This window comes from Poecile atricapillus, chromosome 16 (assembly GCF_030490865.1).
Source record: "Poecile atricapillus isolate bPoeAtr1 chromosome 16, bPoeAtr1.hap1, whole genome shotgun sequence".
Lineage (NCBI taxonomy): Eukaryota > Metazoa > Chordata > Aves > Passeriformes > Paridae > Poecile > Poecile atricapillus.
Window position 1 is genome coordinate 3,585,385 of NC_081264.1, and position 25,451 is coordinate 3,610,835.

At 52.9% G+C, this 25,451-nt stretch overlaps 1 protein-coding gene across 13 annotated transcripts in view; it reads left to right on the forward strand.

The window, feature by feature from the left end:
* Nucleotides 1–8,369: 8,369 nt before the first annotated feature.
* The window catches only part of CUX2 (cut like homeobox 2), a 63,008-nt gene continuing 45,926 nt past the window's right edge, over nt 8,370–25,451 (forward strand). For 8 of the 13 annotated variants that reach the window (XR_009278929.1, XM_058851378.1, XM_058851381.1 and 5 more), the window contains exon 1: nt 8,370–8,449. Coding sequence is in view for 9 of the 13 variants with exons in the window: in XM_058851378.1 (XP_058707361.1) it covers nt 8,387–8,449 (63 nt within the window). In the remaining 4 variants the exon portion in view is untranslated. Of the gene's footprint in view, nt 8,450–8,614; nt 8,747–9,174; nt 9,241–25,451 lie in introns of those variants that run through there. The other 5 variants (XM_058851380.1, XM_058851387.1, XM_058851385.1 and 2 more) reach the window with 4 other exon arrangements.

Consider the following 25,451-nt stretch of genomic DNA (forward strand, 5'->3'; position numbering starts at 1 on the left):
GGAACAATAAATACACCCCCCTCGGGGTTAAAAATAGCCCCATGCCCACTTTTGGCTGTAATAGGTAATTTGGCCTCCCCCAACCCTGTTGTCTGTGCCTTTCTCTGTCCCTCTCTCTCTCTCTAATCTGGAATAGCAGATTGTTGTTGTCAGCGGCTGACGTGACATGTGAGCCCGGCAGGGTTTCAAGGTTAACGAAACCGGGCGGCCCCCGGCTCCCACCCCGGGGATGCTGTCCCGGGACTGCACAGGGACAATCCCACCTGCCTTTGTCACTCGGGCTGGCGCCGGGCTTGTCCCCTCCGCTGGCACACGCAGGGAGGGGTTGGCCCCAAGGGACCCTCCCCCCCGGATGGAATCCCCCAAGTTTTGGGACAGGGATGCTTTTTCTCGGTGTTTCCAGGCGTCTTTGCGAGCCTTGGTGCCCCATCGCAGCGCTGGCATGGCAAAGCCGGGAGCCGCTCGGCTGCGGGAGAGGCAGAGGAGCCTCCCTGCCCTTGGGTCGCTTCCTTTGGGATGCTCCAGGAGCAGGAGCAGCTGCCTGGTGACCCGGCCTGAGCAGAGAGGGGAACATCCAGCCCCATCCCCGAGGCTGCCGGGGCCGGAGCTCCCACAGAGCTCCCACAGAGCCGGGCACGCACCAAGAGCTCCTCTCTCATGTGTCACCCCCACTGAGGCACCTGTCACCCAGTTAAGCCAAACATTTGCTCCCGGTGGGACACACACATTTAACTCTCCCCATTCCGGGCTCTGTACCAGGAACACATCCTGCAGTGATGGTTCCCGGACTCTCTGGTTCTGCATTCCTGCAGCAGGAGCCAAGGAACCCACGGGCAGGCGGGCAGCAATCCCACGAAACCTGTTCCATGTCCGCTGCCCTTGTGGAGCAGGACTTGTGGCTGCTGTTCGGTGGTTCCCTTTGGTCAGCCTGTTCGTTTTATGTCCCTCTCGCCTTGCCCGGGATGAGACTGGAGGGGGATTCACGGGCTTGCTGCCAGCCCAAGGATGCCCATCAGCCCCCCGAGCTCTGCGGTGCCTGGCATGGCCATGAGCCGGTGGCCTCGCTGCCCGGCATTGTCCCCTCCGCATGCCGAGAAGGGTGGTGGGCGAGCGGGGAGGGCTGGGACAGGGCTGGGAACAAAAGGAATTGTGAAACCAGACCCCTGGAACTGCGGGCTCTGCCCAGACGCTGCCCTTGTTCTCCCGGAGGTCACAAATATCGTGTTTAATCCCTGGCACTGGCCGCCAGCGAGGATGGCATTACTGGGAGGGTTTCGGTGGGCAGCAGGGAAGTGTGAAGGGAAAAGTGCTTGTGGAGGAGAAAAACTCCTGATCCGAGAATGACCATCCCGTCTGGACGGAGCTGCAGCTCAGGGAAGGGATTTCAGGATGTGTTTTGGGGTCTGTGTGAGCAAAAGGGAAGGAGAAAGAGCCGCGGGGGCAGAGCTGGGGCCAGGACCAGCCCCGGGCACAGCCGGGGATGAGGGGGATCAATCTCGGCACGGACTGTCCCTCGTCCTGCCAAGTTCAGCCGGATTCATCGGCCAGCCGAGCCCAATTACCTTAATTTGTGGCATTAAAGAAAAATCCATAAGCATCAGGGAAGTGATGTGTGGTGGTTTCACAGGGCTGGGCGGCCGTGGAGCCACCGGCGCCACCCGGGCTCCGCCTGTCCCTGTCCCCGGCTCCGTGTCCGTGCTGGGGCACGGCGGGAGGCTCAGGAGGAAACCCTGGAGCTCTGCAGATCTCCCACAATGTCATTTTTTCAGGAACAACCGTTTTTTGCCTGCCCAGCCTGGAAGAAACCAGGGTCTCTCCCCGGTGTTGTGATGAGGCGGTGGCTGCGGGCTTTGAAGGGTCGGCGGTGGCACAGAAATCCGGGATGGGAATGGGGTGCAGATGTGGAACAGAAATCCGGGATGGGAATGGGGTGCAGATGTGGCACAGAAATCCGGGATGGGAATGGGGTGCAGATGTGGAACAGAATCCGGGATGGGAATGGGGTGCAGATGTGGAACAGAAATCCGGGATGGGAATGGGGTGCAGATGTGGCACAGAAATCCGGGATGGGAATGGGGTGCAGATGTGGCACAGAAATCCGGGATGGGAATGGGGTGCAGATGTGGCACAGAAATCCGGGATGGGAATGGGATGCAGATGGCTGCCAAGGCTTCTCTTGTGATTTGTAGGACGTGGCATCTGCTCCACTGCTCACTCCTTGCTATCAGCCGAAATCCTCTGTGCTGCAGGGGCCAGATCCCGCTCTCCCCCGAGGACCCCGCTCCAGCCTGCAGATGGAAGCGCCTCCAGGCACATCACATCCTTCTCCTCCTGTGGATATTGGGGGGCTTGTCGGCCCCCGGGAAAACCCGAGTGTTTTAAATACGGCTGTATGCACAAACCTGCCTCTGGAGCCCTGGAGCGAACAAAAGAGCTGTGGGAAGTGGCTGCAGCCTGTGAATGGATGTCAAGGAATAACACACGGATCTGCGCCACGGCAAAATCAAGCATCGTCCCTTCTTATCTGCGAAGGAGCCTGTGTTTTACATGAAAAAAGCCTTTCTAATTAATAGGCCGGCCCCTCATGAGCTCGATAAAAAATGGAGTCAAAAGGATTTGATTAACCCCTGCTCTGTGCCGGGCGCCTGCTCTGCCTGAGGCTCGGCCCCAGCCCAGCCCTGCCCGGGGCCGATAAGGGCTCCGTGTCCCGGGGATCCCGGCAGCATCCCCGAAACCCCGAGCCCGAGCATCCACGGAGCTCATCTGGGAGTGTCCAGCCCCAGGCACAGCCACCTCAGAGGGTCAGGATGCTCCAGAGCCCGCCCCGTGCCCGTTCCTTATGAATATCCTTTGCTCCCTCCACTATTTTTTTTTTTTCTGTGATCAGACACATTTGACTAAACTAATACATATGTATACACTCCGGGACGTTCCCATCCAAACCAATGTAAATTACGTCTGACCAATACATTTTCCCAGGAAATCAATGCATTTTAACACTGGATAATATTTATGAAATTGAATTTTTTTTTTTATTGAAGCTAATGCAATTCCCTTCTGTTTTATGCATTTTTATTAAACTAATGCATTTTAAATTAAACTGTTGTATATTAACTACAATGGCTGTGGGTACTTACAGTAAAGTAATATATGTTTACTGAAATCAATACATATTCCAAACCTGGGAATTTCCAGTTAACAAGGCTATATCAAATATAACAAATGCATGTAGCTACTTAATTTGATGCTTATATACACTGGCTACTGTATTTGTTTATTGGTAATGATTATTTTAAAGGGGGAAAGCATATTAAAGTTAGAAATACAGATTCCTGTGCTGCTGGCAGCTGCAGTTGGGAGCTGCCAGAGGTGGCCAGCCCATCCCTGATGCTCGAATTGGGGATTTGTGGGGGTGACCCACGTGCCCTGGTGTTGGTTGGTGGCTGAAATTCATCTCCTCTGCCGCAGCTGGCTTCTGTCACATCCCTGCGCCTCAGTTCCCATTGTTTGAGGTTTTAGGGACATCCTTCCCTTGCCCACCACACTCCCCCTCAGCTCCTTTCTGCTGGCAGCATCCTCAGGAGCTCTGGGAGGGTTTTACCCCCCTCCCCTTGGTGTTCAGAAGGTTTCCACGTGTAACAGCTTATTCTGGACAGATTTGATGCCGCAGCTTTGCCCGAGTCGGCTCCGTTTTCCCTTGGAAAGTTCTAGCACCGTGGTTATGGCCGGGAGGATTTGCCCAGCTCAGGAATTTGGGGAAGAGCTTCCAGCTGCCAAACAGAGCAGGGGAATGGCTGGCCCGAGGATGGGGATGAGGAACAGACAATTCCTGAGCTCCGGCCCGTCCCGGGGCTGTGCCCTGCACCGAGAGCAGGATGCGGCTGTCCCGGCCTCCCGAGCCTCAGCATGGACAGGGAAAGCCATAAATAGCAGCGTTATCCGCCGTGAGCACTCCAGCGGCTCAGCCGGGGCTGAGATAATTTGGGCGAAGCAATAAAAGAGGAAAATTAATTAAAGAGCATGTTCTAATTGCAGGGGAAATACGCGTGCAATAAGTAGCCGAGGCAGAAAGCGGCCCGGGCACCCTCCCCGCACATCCCGGGGCTCAGCCAAGGGGGGCTTTCACCGCCCCGAGCTGCCTCAACCTGCACTCCTGTGCCCCCCTTGTCCCTTTGCGTCCCCTCACCGTGACCGGTGGTGTTCTCCCGTGTCCCCCCAGTGTCCCCCAGTGTCTCCCAATGCCCCCCTAGTGTCCCCCAATGTCCCCCCAGTGTACCCCCAGTGTCCCCAATGTCCCTCAGTGTCTCCCCAGTGTCCCCCAAAGTCCCTCCAGTGTCCCCCAATGTCTCCCCAGTGTCCCCCAGTGTCCCCCAATGTCCCCCCAGTGTCCTCCAGTGTCCCCCAGTGTCCCCCCAGTGTCCCCCAGTGTCCCCAGGGGACGCGCTGCAGCTCCCGCGGTGGCCGCCAGGTGGCGACGTTGTAGCGAGCGCTGTGCGGTCCCGGCGGGAGGCGGAGAGGGATGGGAAAGGGATGGGAAAGGGATGGGAAAGGGAAGGGGAAAGGGATGGGAAAGGGATGGGAAAGGGATGGGAAAGGGATGGGAAAAGGATGGGAAAGGGATGGGAAAGGGATGGGAAAGGGATGGGAAAAGGGATGGGAAAGGGATGGGAAAGGGATGGGAAAGGGATGGGAAAGGGATGGGAAAAGGATGGGAAAGGGATGGGAAAGGGATGGGAAAGGGATGGGAAAGGGATGGGAAAGGGATGGGAAAGGGATGGGAAAGGGATGGGAAAGGGATGGGAAAAGGGATGGGAAAAGGGAATGGGAAAAGGATGGGAAAAGGATGGGAAAAGGATGGGAAAGGGATGGGAAAGGGATGGGAAAGGGATGGGGAAGGAATGGAGGGAGAGGAGCAGGAGGGATAGAAGCAGAGGAGAGAGGAGCAAAGGGAGAGGGAAATGGGGCTGCAGGGAGAGGCGACATGGCCATGAAGCTCCACCACCTGTGGTAAAGGGCTCCTGTGCTGAGACAGAACCAGAAAATGGTTTGGGTGGGAAGGGACCTCACTTGTACCTCACTGCTGTGGAGAACCCTGCATCCCTGAGCTGGCAGAGGCCAGGCAGAGCCCTGGGATGGCCCTGGCTTTTCCCACCGGAGGAGACAAAATCCCAGCAGGGGGGCACAGGGGGAGCAGCAGAACCTCTGCCAGGGCTTCTGGGACACCAGGACCAAAACAGCTGACAGGGGCTGCACTGCCTTCCCCTGCACGGGATGGGGACAGAGCTCTGCAGCACCTGGACCACACTCGGGGTGCCCAGAGCCTCACACATCCCTGCTGTGCCTTGGTGAGGCTCCCTGTGTCCCTCTGCCCGTCCTTGGGACAAGGTGACCGAGCAAGCTGGCAGTCAGCCCTGGGTCACCATCAGATTGGGTCACCATCAGCAGCTCTCGCTGCCTAATGGGGCCAGATCACCGCACAAAGATGTTCCGTGGATCACAAACGGGCAGGAAGGCAGGAATAAATTAACGCCTGGAACGGGAGTGTGCTGAAATCCTTTTTTTTTTTTTTTTTTAAAGTACACAGAAAAGCCCCTTCCATATTTTAATTAAAAGCCTTTCAGGAGAGGAGGCAAGGGGCTGCCATTTACAACGGGCTATTGTCAGGCGCACAAAGCAAACGGGGCTGGAGACAAACTGATTTATTAACCTGCGCCTCGCAGCGCTCCCCGGGGCGGGTGAGCCCTCGCTGGAGGGGGGGGTGGCAGCACCGGGGTCCCCCTGCTCTTCCCGGGGTGCTCCAGGGCTATGGGGCAGCCCCCGAGGGGACACAGGGCTGGATTGTGCCACCCCACAGCTCTCCGTCCCTCCAGGTGGCACAGGGTGCAGTCCCTCTCCTGTTCCTTGCGGGTCCCATTGATTTATGGATGATTTGGCCAAACAGAAACATTCCTCCGAAGCCCACAATTTAATTTGCTCACCAAAGACGCCAAGTTAGTTTTATTCCTGATTTATGAGCAGGGCTCCCGTGTTCCCTGGGCATCAGAGCAGGGCGGTGATTTATGGGGGCGCAGGGAGAAGATCCCTGCCTGGGACCTGTCCTGGTGCTGTCCAACAGCAGCTCCCAGGGGCACCTTGGTGACAAACACGGCATGGAGAGAAACCAGCTCTCCCCACGGCAAAGACCACCCATCCCACCCGGGTTTGCTGACCCATCTATGAGCAAACCTCCCCTTGGCCATGAGGGAGGAATGGAAATGAATTCCCGGGTGGGATCTCCCCTTGCACAGCCTCTGCTCCAACCCCCGGCTAATTACAGCCTCATTAAGCCAGAGGTGAAGCAGCTTCCTGGCACCACCAGCAGCCCCAATCTCATTACAAATCTCACTGACTCCCAGCAATTTCCACTCCCTGATTTTTATGATTTGGGGGATAAGGGGATCTATTTATAGCGCTTGGGTTGCCAGAGCAAGGTTGGAGGCTTTGAGCTGTGTGCCCCCAAGCAGGAGCAGCACCTGGGCACTCATGGCTGGGGTCTCAGAGCATCCATGGAATTTGCTCTTGATGCCACCAGGGTTGGGAATTCAGCTCAGCGTTTTCATCTGGAGTTCCCTGGTTCCAGGCAATGCGTTTGTTGCAGGATCATAAGAAGGTTTTTCCATGGGAAGGATTTGCCCCTTTTCCAGCCAGCTCTGAAGGTGGGGAAGATGCTGGTGCAGGGCTCACAGGAGCATCCAGGCTCTCTCTGACACAAACTGCCTCGACTCCTGCAAATCTTTCTTTGAACTTTGATTTTCTGTTCACTTGCTCTTCTGCCTGAGGCGTTTTGCAATTGTGGGATTGTGAGCGGCTCTGAGCTTCTCTGAGTGGAAGAGATGAGAAGAGCAAGATGATTTCCTGGCTGTTTGTGCTACAGTGTGGGGCCAAGGTCACTTTGGGTGTCTGCCTCACCCTTTAGGACAATTTTCCAGGCCCAGGAGCAGACCTATCCCTGAGACAATTGGAAGCAGCCACAGGGCAGGGTGCAATTTGAAGGGTGTCCCTTTTCTTCGGTGTCTTCTGAACTCAAACTGTGCTTTTTGGTGGAATCCCAAGAGCCCTGCAAAACGCCAGGACCAGCAGCAGGGTGACCCCTGGGGAGTGAGGGGCTGCTTCCTCCCCAGCCTCGTGCAGAGAGAGAGGCTCCAGCACTGCAAGATTTGCTGCAGCAAGGAGAGTTTAAGAGCAGTGAAGGACCACCAGTGAGCACTGCAGGAGCACTCCTGGTTTGCTGTGTCCCTGCTGCCCTCCAGCCCTTCCGAGCACAGGGATTCAGAGGGGACAGGTAAGACAAAGAGAGCAGGGTAGCAATGAACACCCTGCCCTCATCATCTCTGCAGTTTTGGAGGCAAAGCAGCTTGTGACCCCCTGGGAACACTTTGTGACTCCCCTCCATGGGAAGGGGGAGTGTTTGTCCATGTTGGGGTGTGGGGTTGTCACAGCCTGGCAGGAGCCCCCAGTTTCCAGGAGCAGAGATGTGCACATGCCTGCAGGACAGCCCGGGGTATTCCCTGCTCCTCGGCAGGGATATTAAACCTCTGCACTTGCCTGGTCTGCAAATCCCTGCCTGCAAAACGCACCCGAGGGGCAGCTCCGTCCTTCTCTGCTCAAAATTGAGTCGCAGCCAGTGGGGCTGGGGGTCCCTCCAGCACAAACACGGCTCTGCTGGGAGGTACCGCTTCCCCAGGGGTTTGGGAATGAATTCTCCCAGCCCCTTGGATGTTGGCGTGGCCAGCCCAACAGGCTGTGGGGTAACATGGAGTAGAAAATGTGAAGTTTTATTTGTTATTGGTGGGGAAGCAGAGAGGGAATTTCTGGGACAGGTGTCAGTGCCCAGACGCTGCTGAGTGGGCTCCGTTCCTCTGCTGAAGTTGGCTGGATTCTTCAGAGCCATTGAGAAATTTAAAAATACAGCCCTAAACCAGCCTGAGCTCGGGGTATTTGTGAATTTGCGGGGGTTTCTGGCTGTGGAGCGCTGGAACCGTGTTTGCTGTAGCCATTCCCAGCAGGTCAAAGGTGCAGGAAGGGTCAGATTAGGCGGAAAAAAACCCCGAACAAACCTGCAAAAGTTTAACCGGCGGCTTCCCGCGGGCGATTCTTCCAGCTAAAAACCTTAATTTGGCCAGGAAAAAAAAAAAACCCATCACCAGGGGGACTGAAACCCGGGAGGTTGTGTGGGGGGGGCGGTTTGTCCAGGAGCGGCGGGGAGCGATGCTCGGGGGTGGTCCGGGAGGGTTCCCCGTGGCGGGGAGCGGCGGGGCCGGCCCCGCTGGAGGCGGGCGGGGCGGGCGGGCTCCCCCCGCTCCCCCCGATCCCCCCGAGCCCCTCCGCGGCACCGGGCTCCCCCAAGATGGCCGCCGAGGTGGGATCGATGTGTCGATACCGGACACGGTTTGATGCCCGCCGGCTCCAGGTCGGTGGCGGCGGAGGGAGGGAGGGAGGGAGAGAGGGAGGGATGGGGGCGGCCGCCCGGATCACTCCCCCCCCCCCTTCTTCTCCCCGTCCCTCCCTCCCTCCCTCTCCCCCCGCGCCCGCCCCCCTCCCTCCGCCCGCCCTTCCCCATCGATAGGTATCAGAAATTGATCCCCGCCGCCGCCGCCGCTCTTTGTTCGGCGCCGCCCGCCCGGGAGCCTGGAGCAGAGAGCATGGAGCAGCGCTAGCGGCGATGGAGCCGCGATGGAGCCCCGGCCCCCGCCCCGCCGCCCCCGAGGTGACAGCGGGGCCGGGGGGCGGCCGCCGCTCCGCCCCGGCGGGAGGGAGGGAGGGAGGAAGAGGAGGGAGGGAAGTTGCGCGGGATGAAGTTGCGGGGAGCGCGGCCCCGCCAAGTTTCTGGCTGTCCCCGCCCGCCGAGAGGAGCCGCAGGTGCCCGTGGGCTGCCGAGTGTCCCCGGCGCCGCCCGCAGCGGGGGCCGCTCGGTGCCCGCATCCCCCGGCGCTCTCGGGGCGGGCAGAGCAGCGCGGCTGCGGTGATGGATGCGGGGATGGCGGAGCGGGGCTGCCCCGAGCCCCGCCGCCCTCCCATTGTTATCCAGGGCCGGTGTGCGGGGCCGGTGCGGGGGCTCGGCCAGCCCTGAGCCCGGCGGTACCGGGCGGTGCTGCTCGGACCGGGGATGGATGCGGCGGGGGGGCGGCAGCTCCTTTGTGGCTCCGGGCAGGTCACGGCCGCCGTATCCCACCGTGGTACCCTCGGTCTGTGAAATTCCCGGTAAGTCCTTTGTTACCGTGTGCGGGGGAAGGTTGCCAGGGGCTGCTGACAGTTTGTGACCTTAAATACGCACCTTAAATGGGAGGTGGATAATTAACACAATGGCTCTCCCAACATAATGGGATGAAACCCAACCTGGAGCCGCTACAACAACCGAAACGCGCATTTCCATGGATATTAAATGGGTTTATCCCCGTAGGATATTCCGGAGTTTAAAATGCAGCGTGCTTCGGAGGGGAGTAAACAAATTGAAATGCGATTTATGGGGCTCCGGTACTGGATCAACAGTTCCAGCATTTAATACATTTTGGCTTTTAAGCAGATTACGTGCTGCATCTGCGCTACGCGACCCGAAAAGTACCGCAGGTACCGCGGCCGGTGGGTTTGCCATGACTGCTCAGTCCTGGCATTGTGGCCGGGAAGGGATTACGGCTCTAAGCGCTTCGGATACAAAAGCGTTCCTCGCTAAATCGCTCTAATGACTTTTCCTGGGTGCGCGCAGAACCTTTATTTAAAGATAAATATTGGCAGCTACTTTGCCGTGGGTCTGTCGGGGGCGAACTTTGCCGGAGGGAGCGGTGGGCTGGGAGGTGGCGGCTCTCCCTCCTTCCCTCCCCGGCCGCTGCCCGTGCCTGGGTGCGGAGCTGGACCGGGAGCAGCGGGGATTGACTTCTGTCCAGGCAGCAGTTCTGCCGCCTCGCCGGGATCACGTTGGGAAAGGTGACCTTGTGCCAGCTTGGCCTAATGCCCTCCATTAAAAAAAAAACCAAACAAACCCAAAAAATAAAAAAAAAAAAAAAACAAGAGGAGGAAAAAAACCCCCTCCAACCAACCACTAAGGAAGGCAAGCTATCCGTTTATTATTCATCCAAGAGCTTTCTCCCTTTTTATTTTTTTTTTTTAATTATTTATTTATTTTTTCCTTTTTAATGGATGTGTCTGAGCAGCTCTGCTGGCCTGGGGCTGGCCGGGAATGGCAGAGTTTGAGCCTCCCTGATGAATGGTGGGCATATGGAAAACACAGGGATAAATGTGCGACTCGGCAGCGCTCGGATCGAAACGGCGCTGAGCCCTTTTACGGCAGAGAGTGGCGGAAATGAGGAGAGATAAAATTCTATCAAAGATAACACCAGGCGTATTTCACCGGGTTATGAGATTGGTTTATTGTGTACATTAGTAATGCAGTATTTTATTTTTTTTATTTTTTTTTTTACAGCTTTCTTGTGGGTGATAGAGTGGGATTCATACCTTGGTGGGATTTTTTGGGGGGGGGGGTTTAATTTGCTTGGGGTTTATTGCATTCTGCTTGGCACTGTGTGGATTTATGGGATGCTCCTTGCGCTGGATGCTGCTCTAATCCAACCCGTTCTGCGTTAAAACGGCAAAAAAATGGGCGAGAGTTGTGAGCTGCTGATTTGGGGTAATAAATACAACGGCGAGCGAGAGCGATTAGAGCCATCTTTTATAAATGTCTTCACATCTCATTATGCAGATGAGCTCTGGCTACACGGCTCCAAGCCTTTGGTTCTCGTCAAATAAAATGTTCTTGGGTTTATTTCTCGGAATGCAAATGCTCTCTCCGCGTGCCGGAGTTGGGCAGAAACTTCGGCGGCTCCGCCGGATGGTGGAGAGCCGGGAGCCTCGGAGCGTGGTCTGGTTGATGAAATGTTTTTGCTGTTTAAAGTTTAGGGGAGAAGGAAGGGAAAAAAAAAAACAACAACCCAACCAAAAAACCACAACTGTGGATGTGATTAAAATATTATAACCTTATGATATTCTGAAGTGCATAAATTTTACATATCAGCTACAGCGGGAGTTTAGACATCCATTAAATGATATGACAGCTTGACTTATCTAAATGTGCATCATTTAACAATGTGTCAAAATTCTGCTTTATATAGACGACAGCAGTAAATAAGCTATCAGTCCTCTTGGCTGGAGCTTAATTCCTGGAGCTTGGACTAATAAACTTAACTGCATTCTTGTGGAGCAGCAGGATAAACCTGGGGGGAGGCCGAGGTGCTCCTGGGGCTTGGGGGGAGCTTCATCTCAAATGTCCCGGGTGCTCTGCGTTTTTAGGGCTCTTATGGGGAGACTGGTGGGACATTCCTGTTTCCTCCAGCACCCACCACCTTCCATCCCCCTCCCTGCTGGAGGGAGGAGGGATGGTGGCTGTGCTCACTGTGCCCGAGGGAAAGCGGTGGGGGAGGCCAAGGAGGCTCTGGGTGCCCCCATCCCAGAGGGATTTTTGTCTTTCCGAGCTGAAATCTCCGGGTTTGTGTGAGTGCAGCCTGTGCCTGGGGCTGGCTGAGAAGCCCTGTGAGGTTGGGAATGCGGTTTGTGCTTTCCAGTGGCTCCAGCTGCTCCTGGTGCAGCGGGGCGTGGGGAGCAGTGGCTGCGGAATCATCTGGTTCCAACGATTAATCTGAATTTGGGCGCAGCGGCACCGCCGGAGCCGGGCCCTGGGCAGATATTCTGTCTCATGGTTGGCTTGGCTGTTGTCTGATGGTTGTGTGCTCCTCCTGGGAGCTGCCCAGTGACCAGAACTCTTCAGGTGGATTCCCTGCTGTGTCCTGCAGGGCCGTGCTCTGGTGGTGGGGACACAAGCGGCGCTTCTGTGCTTGGCCCAGGAGCTCTGTGTCCTCAGGGATTGAGGGTTGTGGCAGCTGGAAATGCCCCAGGGAGGTCCAGCTGATCTGGTCACCGAAATGTGGCTCCAGCATCAAGTTCAAACCTCGGTCTTGGGAGGACTCGGGTGTCTTGGAATGTCACTGTCATTGAGCACCTGGTGGTGTCCCCTTCCTCTGTGCCCCCACTGCAGCTCCCTGCTTGGGACAGCCTGAGGTGACGATCAAATCCTGCCCCCCAAATCCTGCATTAACACCTGATAGTTCTACTGCTTCCAATTTCTATGTGAAGAGAGGAGGAGACAGGCCGTGTTTCTGGTCCCACCTGCTCTGGGGTCAGTACTGAGCATCAGTAAAGTCAGACTGTGAAGTTCCTGAAGTGAAATCTGATTTTTTTATTTTTTACTTTTTTTTTCCTGTTAATTTTTTTTTTCTGGCTGAATAATTGAGATGCTGCCAGACAAGAAGAGCTGTAGAAAATGAGAGTTTATCTTTAGCACCACAGTTCTCACTTTAGAAACTGGTGACCCCAATTCCAGCCTGGAGAGTGACTTCTTCCCTAATTAATAAATCCATTAATTAATTGTGTGCGTGCTGCAGCCCATTAGAGATGTACACGCTGGCCTCCTGATCCAGTTTAGTGGATTGTCTCTGTGGCCTTGGAAGCAGAGGGAGAGAAAAAGGGATTGTGACCATGAGGCAGAGAGGGGACGAGGATGAAAATATAATTTGATTTTTGTGGGACTTCAGGGATGAGCACAAGCCCCGCCACCTCCTGCTGGGTGTTCCAGCTTGGAGAGGGGTGTGGGGACCGAGCGGGGGGCTCAGGAATGCTGTGCCTGGTGAAATGGGGGTCAGCAGGGAGGGGTGGGTGCCTCTTGTGCCGATGCCCCGCGGGATGGGGAGCAGAGAGCCGCTCCCAGGGCTGCGGCACCGCCTGGAGGGTTTGGCAGGGCTGGGCACGGCTCCTGCGCCGCGGGTGGAGCGGAATGTTAAAGCCTTGGGTGATCTGAATTATTATTTATGACCAGATTAGGAAGCAGTCCTTCAGGAGGCACTTGCTGAACTCAAAAACCTCAGCAGAGCCTGCGGAACTCGCGATGCATCTCCCTCCATATGTTGGCACAGGAGCTGCTCCCTTCAGTTAATTTTTCTTGCTGTCTGCAGAGACCTGGAATAAAAATACAGGCAAATTGTTGTGCGTGCTGGTCCCAGGGCTCCCGTTTTCTCTGCTGAATGGGAAACTGGCTGTTGGCGGAAGAAACATCATCTTTAAATGCAGGAGGCTTTGCTTGCCTATGGGTTTTAGGGGCTCCAGGGGCCCCTCTGCTCCCCCATTTTCCACTCCTGGTTTTGCTGGCTGGAGAAAATGGGTGTATTTGGGTTCCCAGAGGTGGCTGCATGTCCCAGGGGACAGCAGTGGTGCTCCTCCCCTCCTCCCTGGAGGGCTGGCGTAATCGTGGCGCTACATCCCTGGCTGCAGGAATTCCCACATCCCAAATTTCAGGGAATTATCCTGGGAGCTGCCAACAAAACACAGCAAACTGAAATTACAGAGCCATTGTTCGCAGGGAGGGAAGGTGAACAGCAGCATCCTGCTCCTCAGCATGCCTTGGAATGGGATTTATTTAGGATTTGCAAGCCATGGGTGTGTGCTCTCCCCACACCAGACCTCCAGACAAAGCCCACGCTGCAGCTCATGGTGTAGCACATTCCCTCTGGGATTGGAAAAGGCACAGTAGAAACATCCATTCCCCCCCAAAAAAAAGCCTGGGTGAAGTTTCTCAGAACATTTTGTACCATCCTGCTCCTATTACCGAAAGATGTAATTCCCCAACTTGGGAGATAATAAGCAGGTATTGACTTCTGCTGGGGTCATTATCAAGATTTATTCAGTCAATATGGCTCCTTGGGTCAATAAATCTTGAGGCTGATAAAGGAGGAATATATACTTGCAGACTTTATTAAAAAGTTTTCCCCTTTTGTAACACTTTTTTTCCTGTGTTGCAACAGGATCTGTGACTGAGTTTTCTTTAATTACTTTTTTTTTTTTTTTTTTTTTTTTTTTTTTTTTGTGGTGCACATCTTCCTGCAGCTTTTGGTCTGTCTTTCCAAGACAGCACAATTTGGGAAGCAGGATTTGGCCCTGTGCTGGCTCTGGTTTCCTGGAGATCCCTTTTGTGCTGTGATTCCCCCTCTCCTGGCCTGGCTGTGGTGCAGGGTGAGGATCTGGGGGAATGGGACCAATATTCAATATTCCCACCCTTGGTGGCTTTTTAAAGTTGGACACGCCAACACCTCCTCCCACAATGGATTTGGTACCTTTTATTCCTTAACATGGCCTTGCTGTTTAATTATTTTCTTGTCTGTTTTGGTGCAGCACTAAGTGATTTCCCCAAAGCTGCCCCAGCACCCCTGAGCATTGACTTTGCTGTGGTTTAAGCGAGCGTGGAGCCGATTTAATATTTAACTCTCGGCGTGTGCCTGTGCCAGCCGGTCCTCCTGCAACACAGCTTCCCAAAAAAAAGTAAATAACCAATTTGAACCCCGGGTAAATATTCCTCTGGTGGGAGCTGTGCCGTGCGTCAGCCGCTCCGAGCACGCTGCCGTTGCCTTTGGTAACGCTCCTGTGGTTTTACACCAAAGTCAGGACCTCGAGCATCCTTTGTTTTCTTCCGTCGGGATAACATAATAAAGTATTACCTGGCGCTGGCAGCAGGGCTTGTAATGTGTGCTGTAAGCACGGAGCAGAGCCGGGGTTATTGCTCAGCCTGGCTGCAGAGGACATTTATTCCTTATTAATCACGCTGACGGGGAGAGCTGCCTCCGTCTGCGGCTCTGGGAGCGCTGCACAAACATTGCTGCATCCCTGGGAGCTGGGTCATCATTAGCCCTCTTGTCCCCGCAGTTTTTTGGCTGAGGGAGGAGCTGTGGGGGCATGGTTTGGGCTGAAATCCCCCCGTGATGCCCGGCATGGTGGCCGGGATGGGTGAATGGAGGATGGTGCCCGGCAGGAGAAAGGCTGGTGGGGACCCCCGTGCTGTTGCTGTCCCTCGGGATGGTGGGGCTGGACTCCATCCAGGGGGGTTTAGGTTGGAGATCAGGGAAAGGTTCAGCCCCCAGAGGGTGCAGGCACTGCCCAGGCTCCCCAGGGAATGGGCACAGCCCCGAGGCTGCCAGAGCTGCAGGGTGGGATTGTTGGGATTGCCTGTGCAGGGCCAGGGGTTGCACTGGGAGATCCTTTTGGGTCCTTTACAACTCAGGACACTCCACGGTTCTGTGGGGTCACTCTGTCTGAGCGGCTGCTGATGGCACATGGGATGGGATGGGATGGGATGGGATGGGATGGGATGGGGATGGGATGGGATGGGGATGGGGATGGGATGGGGATGGGATGGGATGGGATGGGATGGGATGGGATGGGGATGGGGATGGGATGGGATGGGATGGGATGGGGATGGGATGGGATGGGATGGAGCAGGATGGGATGGGATGGGATGGGATGGAGCGGGATGGGATGGGATGGGATGGGATGGGATGGGATGGGATGGGATGGGATGGAGCGGGATGGGATGGAGCGGGATGGGATGGAGCGGGATGGGATGGGATGGGATGGGATGGGATGGGATGGGATGGGATGGGATGGGATGGGATGGGATGGGATGGGATGGGACGGGATGGGATGGGATGGAGTGGGATGGGATGGAGCGGGATGGGATGGAGCGGGATGGGATGGGACGGGAGGGGATGCTGCAGCCGCGCTGCTCCGGTTCCCCTCCTCTGGCACCAGAGATGGGCTGTGCTGTGTTGATGCCAACCCCTCCAAACTCCTCCTGGCCCCATTCCTGGCAGAGCTGAGGGCTGGCAGGTGCCAGGACTGGCAGGGCTGTGCCCTGGGCACGTGTCCGGGCATCCCGGGCCAGCGGCTCCGCTCGGCACACGCCGCTGAGGCAGCGCCTCCCGCCACCGCACTTTCCTTTCAAATAAAAGCAGCTAATTAACATTATTCTTTAATTATTGCCTTTATCAACAAGGGGTCTGGTTTATACCAGCAGGATAGTTGCTTTCCTTTCCACTACCCAAGCGAATGCTTCAATTCCTGTTGCTTTTGAAATGAATTTGATGTCATCTGCCCATTGTCACTTAATGGGGACACTTGGGTAATGATTGCGCGCTCCAGCCCTGTTAGCAGCACTGCGAGCGCGTAATTTAGCCCCTTAGGCAACGGTACTTTTGAAATCTCTGGATAGTTTTGAACTCTCTGTTCTTAATTAAATATGCAATTTTTCACGGTAACCAGGTTAATTCTTTTGTGTTGTGTTGTAATACTGTTAGGAATTTTCATAGTTCTTATTAAACATTATTCAGGCATTGTGAATTCCATAATTAAAAAAAATGAAAAGAACAAAGCTTGATTCACTTCTTTCTTTTCCCTGGTTAATTTATCAAATGAATTTTGCAAATTTTTCTTTTTCTCCCCAGACAGCGTGCCAAGTGTTTTAAAGGGGAAGGATTTAATTGCTCTGTAGGGATTGGTTGGTTATGAAGGATTTGGCTGTTTGATTAGTAAACCCTATTGGGAATGGTTTAATGCTCCATGATCTTAAAAATTGTCTGATTGTGAGGCTCTCCAAGGATGTTTTCTCTCTTCCTTATGTACGGGAGAGGCTTTGCACAAGTGTGATTATGAGATGGGGAGGAGGGAGCCGAGGTCGGAGCTGGGTTTGCTGGGCTGCCCCGGCCAGGAGGAGGAGGAGGAGGATGGTGAGGCAAACCAGCAGTTGTTCCCATGTTTCCCTGCAGATTGTGGGAATGGATCCCTGGCTGGGGCAGGATGGGGCTGCTCCAGGCTGGATCCATCACTCAGTTCCTCCTCCAAGGCTCGCTGCCTGCTTTACCTTGTAATATAACGGGATTTTATGGAATGTGTGGTTTATTAAGAGGCAAAGCCCTGCTGTGCTGTCTGTGCCTGGATCACTGTGGTATCCCTGGGCACATCCCTGAGTGGGATCCAGGCTGGATATGCACGAGGAGGGATGTGGGGATGCAGCTGCCGGGGGTTTGATCCGGGTACCCCAAAGCAGGGAGATCCCAACTACTCTGACTGTGGAGCCTGGAGATGTCCAGCCAGGAGTCTTTATCCAGCCAGGCTTTTAAAAACGATAAAACCTCTCAGTTTCTACTGGTTTTCTGGTCTTTTTTGGGTCCAGAATTGATGGAGGTGATGTCTGTGCACTGATATTGGGGCTGCAGGGATGGGCTGTGACTCCAGTGTGCCAGGAAGGGCACAGTGCTCCAAAATCCCTGCTGGGGAAGAGCCTGGCCTTCCCTTCCAGAGCATCCAGGACCATCCCTGTGGGCACTGCCAGCCGTGTTCTGTGTTGGTTTTAAAGCCCTTTTCGATTTAATACAGAGAAATAAAGGTCAATATTTAGTGTTTTTAGCCATATGGTGCCATCTGGGCTCCCACTGATGCTGTGGGGTGAAGGATGGTGGGGCCTCACTATTAAATAACAGAACAGCGTGGTGCTGGCACCCAGTGGGATTTTGGGGGGAGCAGGAGGGGTTTTGCCTCCTGCCTGGAGCATCCCCAGGAGGTGCCTCTGTCTGGGAGCTTCAGCCCAGCCAGGATCGATTGTGGCCAGTCTGAGGGGGCTCCCCAGGGGTTATTTGGGCTTTAAGGAGAGGTCAGAGAGTCATTACACTTATAAATATATTACGATTTAAGAGAAGAGCTGTCATTATCTTTGAACTTGGTTTATGTGGCGCCAATTTTTCCCCCGCTCTGATTCCAGCCAGGAGGATCAGGCGGGCTGGGGCAGCACCTGGACAGCCTGGGGGAGGAAAAAAAGGATTCAGCAGTGCCTCAAAAAGCTTTAGAATCTATGCTTAAAACTGCTGCTTTCCCAAAAATTGGAGGGGGATGTCAGCTTGAGGTTTGGGGAACCAAGTGATGCTGTGGTGATGCAGCTGGCAGCGATCCTGGCTTGGAATCTGTGTCGGAGCCGGGGTTTCCCTGCATCATCATCTTTTGGGTGTTTTTGGGGAGGGACAAGTCAGCAGCACAAGTGCCCTGGTGTGACCAGGTGGGAACAAAGAGAAATCCGAGATGCCACCAAGCAGTGGCATCACCCCACGGCGACGCCTCCGTCGCTGCCCTGAGCAGAGCGGGCAGGGATGGCAATGGGGCTTAAAAAGAAGGATTTAAATCAAAATAAATCCCAGTTGCTCCCCCAGTTTTCCTGTTCCTCGTGACTGAGTGGGGCACTGAACAAGCTGGGTTGTGGCTGAAGCAGGGACACAAACATTTTGCTCTGGTGGTCAGACAGGATTGGAGCAGAGACCAGTAGGACTGCAGGGTTCCACTCCCCACAGGGCTGTGCTGATGCCAGAAAGTGACTTAAAAACCAAGAAAAAAACGACAAAAAAAGAAAGAAAGCAAGAAAAAAAGCTAGACATTTGCAAGGAGAAGGCGAGCAGATGCCAGTAATGTATTCCCAGGCATGACACAGAGTGGCAGCGTGTCATGAACCGTGTCCCCAGGGACCCCTGGGTCTGTGATATTGGCTTTAACCCCCACCAGCTCTGGTCGGGGCGTAAATTCATCAGGCTTACGGGTATTGCTCTTGGACTACTGAATAATTTACAGTTGCAGAGCCCAGCCAGGTTCAGGTCATCGGGGTTCATGGGTTAATAACAGGTTTGGTTTTTGTTGTCAGCATCTGCCTTGATAACATATGAAAGAATCCTATTCTGTTGATTAGATTTTGAAATGGATCAATTTTTAATCAGCAGAACATCTGACTCACTCAATAAGAGGAGCGTGGTGGAGACAGGACGAGGGGCTCGTTATTTACAGGATTGTTTGTTTTTACTAATACGCAAATCCTCGCTGGGGCTGGAGCCTCCCCCCGCCTCCCCTCGCCCCGGCTCCCCCAAAATAAATCGCTGGGATTATCTGCAGCCTCGTGCCAGGTATTTGATCCATCCACTGATTGGGTGGGAAATCCATGCTGCTGCTCAGGGCACGCAGAAGCTTTGATTTAACTATCTTGTTATCGATGGAAAACACTCGCCAGTCACCAAATCTTAGAAAATTTTATGTTTTGGGGGTGTTTTGTTCTTCCTGAGCATCCTGCACCCCTAGGACCACCAGGATGAGCTGGGACAGAAGGGAACAAACCCTGGTGGGATGCAGGAATATCCTGGTGAAATTCCTGCCTGTGAATTATTCCGGGGGAATAACTTTTGATTTCATTATTTGAAAGGATCCCCATGTAAAGTTAAATACCAAGTGGGGAACCTGGGAAAAAGCTTTACTTATTTATTTTCTAAATTATTTGGTTTTGATTCTTGGGCACAAAAATCAGAAGTTGATTAATTTAATAACAAAGTTGACTTATTTCATTGCATCTTGATAAACTGCCCGTGTTTCTTTTGGTAAAGACATGTATGAAATAAATATTCATTTTTTAATAATAAATCAGTGGGATTTTAATGGAATCCACCGGGTCAGAATTTTGTCTTGAAGCCAATCAAGCCATCACAGAACTCCCTGAAAATCAGATTCTGTTTTTTTAATAATGGAAAAGGTAGAATAAATGTAATTTTGGGAAGTGTCAGTGGGGTATGATGGCTCTGTGGGGGCTGGCTGGGGACTCTGTCACTGCAGATATCAATGTAGATAAGAACTCATTGGGATGATAATTTCCATGGGTTTTCCCTGGGCCCTTTGGGATTTTAATTTTAAAACTTGTGCCTTCTGGCAGCCTCCTTAACCTAAATAAATATTCTCCCTCGGATCAATTAAGCTCATGGCTGGCGGTGAGGAATTGCTCCTGGCAGATTTTTTGGTTTTCTTCGTATCTTTCTTGAAAGTGTGGCCCCTTCTGAAAAACTCGGTGCATTCCTGAATTTTCAGCTACAGGTTTGTTGTTGATTCCATGAGGTGATGATTTAATCCTTGGGGGAAGCGCGCTGAGACCTCTGGCTGGCGCTGGAGGTGGGGATGTGAACCTGGGGATGGATTTCCTGATCCCTTTGGGTTCTATTCCAGCTCCCAGCTGAGCACCCTCGTGCTCTGTGTTTGCTGACCTTTGGTCCCAGGCGAGGTTTCCTCCGGAGCTTTGCGGTGCCTGGTGTTGTTACACCTCAATAATCCCAAGGGCTCATTCCTACAACCTGGAAATAACTCTGCAGGTAATGGGTGTTTGCTCTCGGCAGCCACAGGTGATGTATCAGCCTCTCCTAAGACCATTAGCACTGTGAGAAGGTTAAATATGCAGATTATATCATCCCTGGCAGGTTTATTTGCAGGAGAGCGATGGGTGTCACAAGTTCAGGACTTCCAAATTAAGTTTATTTTAGCGATGGAAAATGTGCTTCTTCTCTTGAGCATCTGCTGGTTATTTTCTGACAACAGTTGGAAGAAAAACAGCTTTGCAAAGAGTAGAGGGACTCCTGGGCTGGAATTTATAATAAAATTATTTTTATTAAATAATGGGTGCTTAGAAGGTGTTGATGGGGACAATGGGGTTTAGTGCCTGATTTGGGCAGTAGGAGTTGCTCTGGGGACTTGCCCAGTTCTTGGCTCCTCTGGTAACTTATTAACTCCAAAAACTGTCCTTGTGTTTAGCAGCTGAGTAAATGTATTGCTGATGGGTGCCTGGGTTTTAATGTCATTACTCTGGACAGGGTTGACCCAGAACAGCTCCAGGGCTGGTTCTGCTGCCCTGTGGGAGCTGGGTCTGGCACAGTGGGAGCAAAGAGCACAGGAGGGGCTGGAAATGGTTCTTTGCTGCTTCCTTTGCACCTTGAGGCCATGCAAGGGGGTTGCTGCTCTGCAGCTCAGGGCTTTTTCCAGGGTTCCCATCCCTGGAAGTTTTCAAGACCAGATTACAGAGAGCTTGGAGCAAGCTGGGAGAGCAGAAGGTCCCTGTGCTCATGGCAGGGGGAGGAAAGAGATGATGTTCAAGATCCCTCTCAACCCAAACCATTTTTTATTCTATGATTCATTTTGGGTCTCTGGATTTGTACCCCAGCCAGTCCCAGGTGCAGCCCTGTGTGTCTCTCCAAAGCTGCATGGATTTGATTCAGAGTTACCAAGACCTGCAAATCATCCTCTCCTCTTCCCTCCCTGATTTTTTGAGCCATTTAGCCAAGTATGATGCTGCAATAATTTTGGGCACCACAGGCAATTTGGGTTCATTAGGTCTCGCTGTGGGGACCATACAAATTTACCTTTTGCCAGCAGTGGTCTCCTCTGCCCATCCCTTCCCTTCTTGAAGAATCCCCTTCCCAGCAGGATGCACAACCTGAGCCTGGAAGGGTTTCTGCGTTTCGCTCTTTTTTTAGGCTAATAATTAAACCATAATGACAGAGCCCAGCATCTCTTTATTTAAAGAGCAGATGGAGTGTTCTGGATATTAGCAGGGCCCTGGCTCCCACAGTGCCAGCAGCTCCTGGAGCTCGGGGTTGGGATGAGCCCCCCAAGGACTGTGTTATTGGGCGGGCAGCGGGTGGCAGCGCCGTGGGACGCCAAAATTACAAGGGTATCGTTAGGTAGGGGTGAGCTGAGACACTTTTCCCGTCCCTCTTTCCTATCCCATGGCTGAATCCCAGGAAGCTGCTCCAAAAAGCACTTTTGGACCGCTGAGTTGGCACACCTGGCACTCCATGGGCTCAGCTCTCCCTCCACCCCGCCCCGCCAGCGATCCGGGACGCCGCGGATGTTCCGGTTACAAACGGAGCGGGGCATTTCTGGTCACACACATTTGGATGGGTTATCCCAGGCTGCCACTTCCAAAAGCCATGAAAGAAGGGAGTGCAGGCTTTGGCTGCTGAGCTGGCCCAGAGCTCGTTGCTCCCTCCTCACCATCATCGTGTGGAGCCGCAGTGATGATTTCAGAGCTGCCAATGCCATCCTAGAGGGTCCAGACCCATCCCCAGCAAATCCCTGTCTTTCCTCATTTTGTCTTTACCCAGCATCACCATCTAGCCATGGTGCTGTGTATTCCCCACCCCAACTTCTCATTGAAACACTTCCTTTCTTTTTTTTTTTTTTCTTCTCCTAAGCAGCCACAATTGATAATTTAGCTCTGGATAAAGCAACCTTCCAGCTTTTTCTTTCTCAGAGGCCAAAACATTGATGTTGTGTGAAATGGGAGCTTTGAGGAGGCTTTGTATGGAACTTAGCTTCCTGAAAAATTTATTTACTGCGACTGTGATCCGCAGGAGCGAATTGATGTTTATCTATAGTAGTTCTTGCCAGAAAAAAAATGCATAACTGCACTTTCTTGGGAAGCCCTGAAAGGCCTTTTAAATAAGTGTCTAATAGTAGGCTCTCAATAGCAAACAGCCAGCTTGATAGACAGTGTACAGTATATTATTAACTATAAGCAGGCTTAATCTTTTCCTCATGTTTTAGAGAATGCTTTATAACCTTGTGGCCAAAGAATTCATGATCGCCAGGTATTTGAAGCTAAGCAAAAATTATACCGGCTGTAACTGCCGGGAGATCGATAGCGCTGGGAAAGGCGGGAGGCAGCGAGCTCCTGCTGGAGCTGCTGTTCCTGCCCGCTCCTGGCTGTCTCCGTGGGGTTTAGGTGGCACATGTGTGGTGTGGAAGGTTCTTTGGGGAGGGATGCTGGTGAGGAGGGTGTTGTTTGTTTGTTTTCCTCTCAATTGTTGTGTGGGATGGGGGTCTGGGTGTTGCTGGGTGGGATGAAGTTGTGGGATCATTAAGGTTGGGAAAGGTCTCTGAGATCATCAAATCCAGCCAGCACTGTCATGTTCACCACTGAACCATGTCCCCAGGTGCCACCACCTTTCGAATGGCACCAAGGGAGGTGGCTCCACCCCTGCCCTGGGCAGCCTGTTCCAATATCTGACCACCAATATCTGTTCCTGAATACCCAATCTGAACCTCCCCTGGCACAGCTTGAGGCTGTTCCCTCTGGTCCCTTGTTCTCTGGGAGCAGAGCCTGACCTCCCCCAGCTGCAGCCTCCTGTCAGGGAGTTGTGGGGAGCCAAAAGGTCTCCCTGAGCCTCCTTTTTTGGCCCCGTGTTGTGGTGCCCTCCTTGGCTGCCGTGTTCCTCAGCTCCTCCTGCCCACGCTGTTGGATCCTGGGAGCTCTGGCCAGGAGTCAGGGAATCAATAGATGGTTAAGGTGATAAGTGGCTTTGCTAAAAACCAATTTTGCAAGAGGAGTTTGCAAAGAGGTCAGCGGAGAGGATCTGCATCTGCACTCACTCCAGCCTGGAGCTTGACCTGAATTAACCTGGAAAATACCCTCAGTGTGGGACGAGGCTGCTCTCCTCTTGCTTCTGTGAATCCACATGGATCCTATGGGAGGGTGAGCCTGAGGAAAGTCTCCTTCCTCCAGGCAGAGCATTTGGGTGAGGTGAATGTGCCTGAAGGCAACAGAAAATTAAACAAGCAGAGTTTGCTCAGCTGATAACTTCTCGGAGCCGGAGCTGTGCTGGAATTCTGGTGGCAGTATTTACATATGGATGAAGTGCTCCTGCACAGTTCCTCTAAGCAGGCTTTCCTCTAATCTCCACCATGGCTGGATGCTGCTTCCAGCTCTGTTTTCCCTTGAACAAACTCATTTATTGCACCCACTGCTAAGAAGATCCCGTTTTCAGGGCTGCTTTTGGCACGGCTCGGTGACACTGCTGGGACCGTGCTACCTCCTGGCACCAAGCACGAGTGTCACAGCTCTACGTGTCACCGTGTGGACCCCAACTCTTGTGTTAATGGAAGAGCTGGATTTGGGGAGGAATGAGCAAAAATAGGGAGGAACAGATCTTTCGGGATGTTTCAAATCAAAGTGTTTCCAACCACCAACAGGATTTTCTGTGGGCAGAGTATTGGGTTGTTTTTAGACTTTCTGACATTTCTCAGGCTTGACTCATCTTTTCCCACCTGTAAAACCAGGAATATCCCCCAAACTCCATCCTCAAACATTGGACACTTGGGCTGATGGCTGAATAATCCAGCACCGGCATCCCCTCTCCCCTTGGGCAGCAATTCTTTATTTTCCCTGCTTTTTCCCATTTATCAGGTGGAATTCCCCCTTGGCTGGTGACCCCAGAAGGAGCAATGGGGGGCTGCTCATGCCTTGCAGTTGAGCTTTGCTTTCAGCCCATTATTTATTACTCCATCTCTTCCCTGCACAGCTGAAACCACCTTGTTATTTTATTATATTTTATTTTTTTTTAATCATCATGTGGAGGCTGTTTCTGGATGCTGATTGACGGAAACATCTTATCTCCTCTAGTCAAAGTGTCTCCTCTTTGCGTGGTAATGAAAGAGTTTGACACTTTGACACGAGTGTCAAACACTTTCCCGAAGATGCAAACAGTGCAGGCTTTGATCTAGGTGCAAACTGGTTTTATTACAACAAACAGATCCCCCCTTTCATCCAGAAAGGGAGATAAGGGGTTTCAATTGGTGCTAAGTAGCAGCTGCTCTTAAGGGTTTTAAAAATAAAAATAAGAAAGAAATACAATAATGGAATTGTGGAGTTGTTGTGTCATGTTATAAACTAGTCCTGGTGCTGTGCAGTGAAGTAAGGTGGGTGTAAAGTGGGAATGATAAATGGGAGAGAATCCTCCTAAAATAAAACCACAGAAATTTCCTCTTTTGGGAGATGTTTAGATTTGTTTTTCCCCCAGTATTTCCATCTTCAGAAATGCCTTTTCTGGAGAAAATTCATTCTGATTTTCATAAAAGCGATGGGGTTTTGTGAAAAAGAACCACTTCTGCTACTGGTTTGGGGTTTTTTTTTAGGGAAGAATGAGGCAGGCAGCCCTTTTGGGTGCCTTGGGGTTTTGGGCTCTTCACTGGGATGCTGGGTCCTGTCCCATGGTCTCATCCAGGACAGCTCCAGTGGGATCTGCACGTTTCCCCACTTTCCCATGGGATGGGATGTGCCTCTGCCTTCCTCCCCCTCCAGTTTCCACCTGTAATTCATTATAGGTTGATATTTATTATATTATCCCCTGGCCAAGCCTGGAGGTATTTTAAGCCCTGGTGGGAGGCCTGGAGGGAGGAATCCCAAACACACCCCCAGGCTGACAAAATTCTCAGTCATGAGCTTTTCTTTTTCAGTAGATAACTTTAAGTTAGAAATGGATAAAATTCTTTCCTGCCATCACTCCGCAGGCGTGAGGCTGGACCATGCCTGGATTTGGCCCAAGTTTGTCTTAATTAAATGCAGCAGCACCTTCTCTCTATTTTGAGTCTTGAGCTTGGGCACAAATGCCCTGTGAGCAGCTGAAGAGAATTGATGTGATGTATGGAAATTGTTAAGTTACAGCAAATCCTGAGGTTTACGTGGGGATTTTCCCTTCCCTCCCTCCTGTATGGACACGAGTGAGGTCAGCCTGGGAACTGCCTTCAGCCTTCTGGATTGAACTATTTTCTTAGAAAATCTTTTCCCATTGAACATCTTGGGTTAGATGATTGTTGTAGGCCAATTCCAGCTGAGCCATCCCTGTCTCCCATGCCCATCTCCCGTTGTTGCCCCACTCCAGGCACTGGTGCAGCAAGCACAGCCTGGCACTAGGGGTGGGATGTCC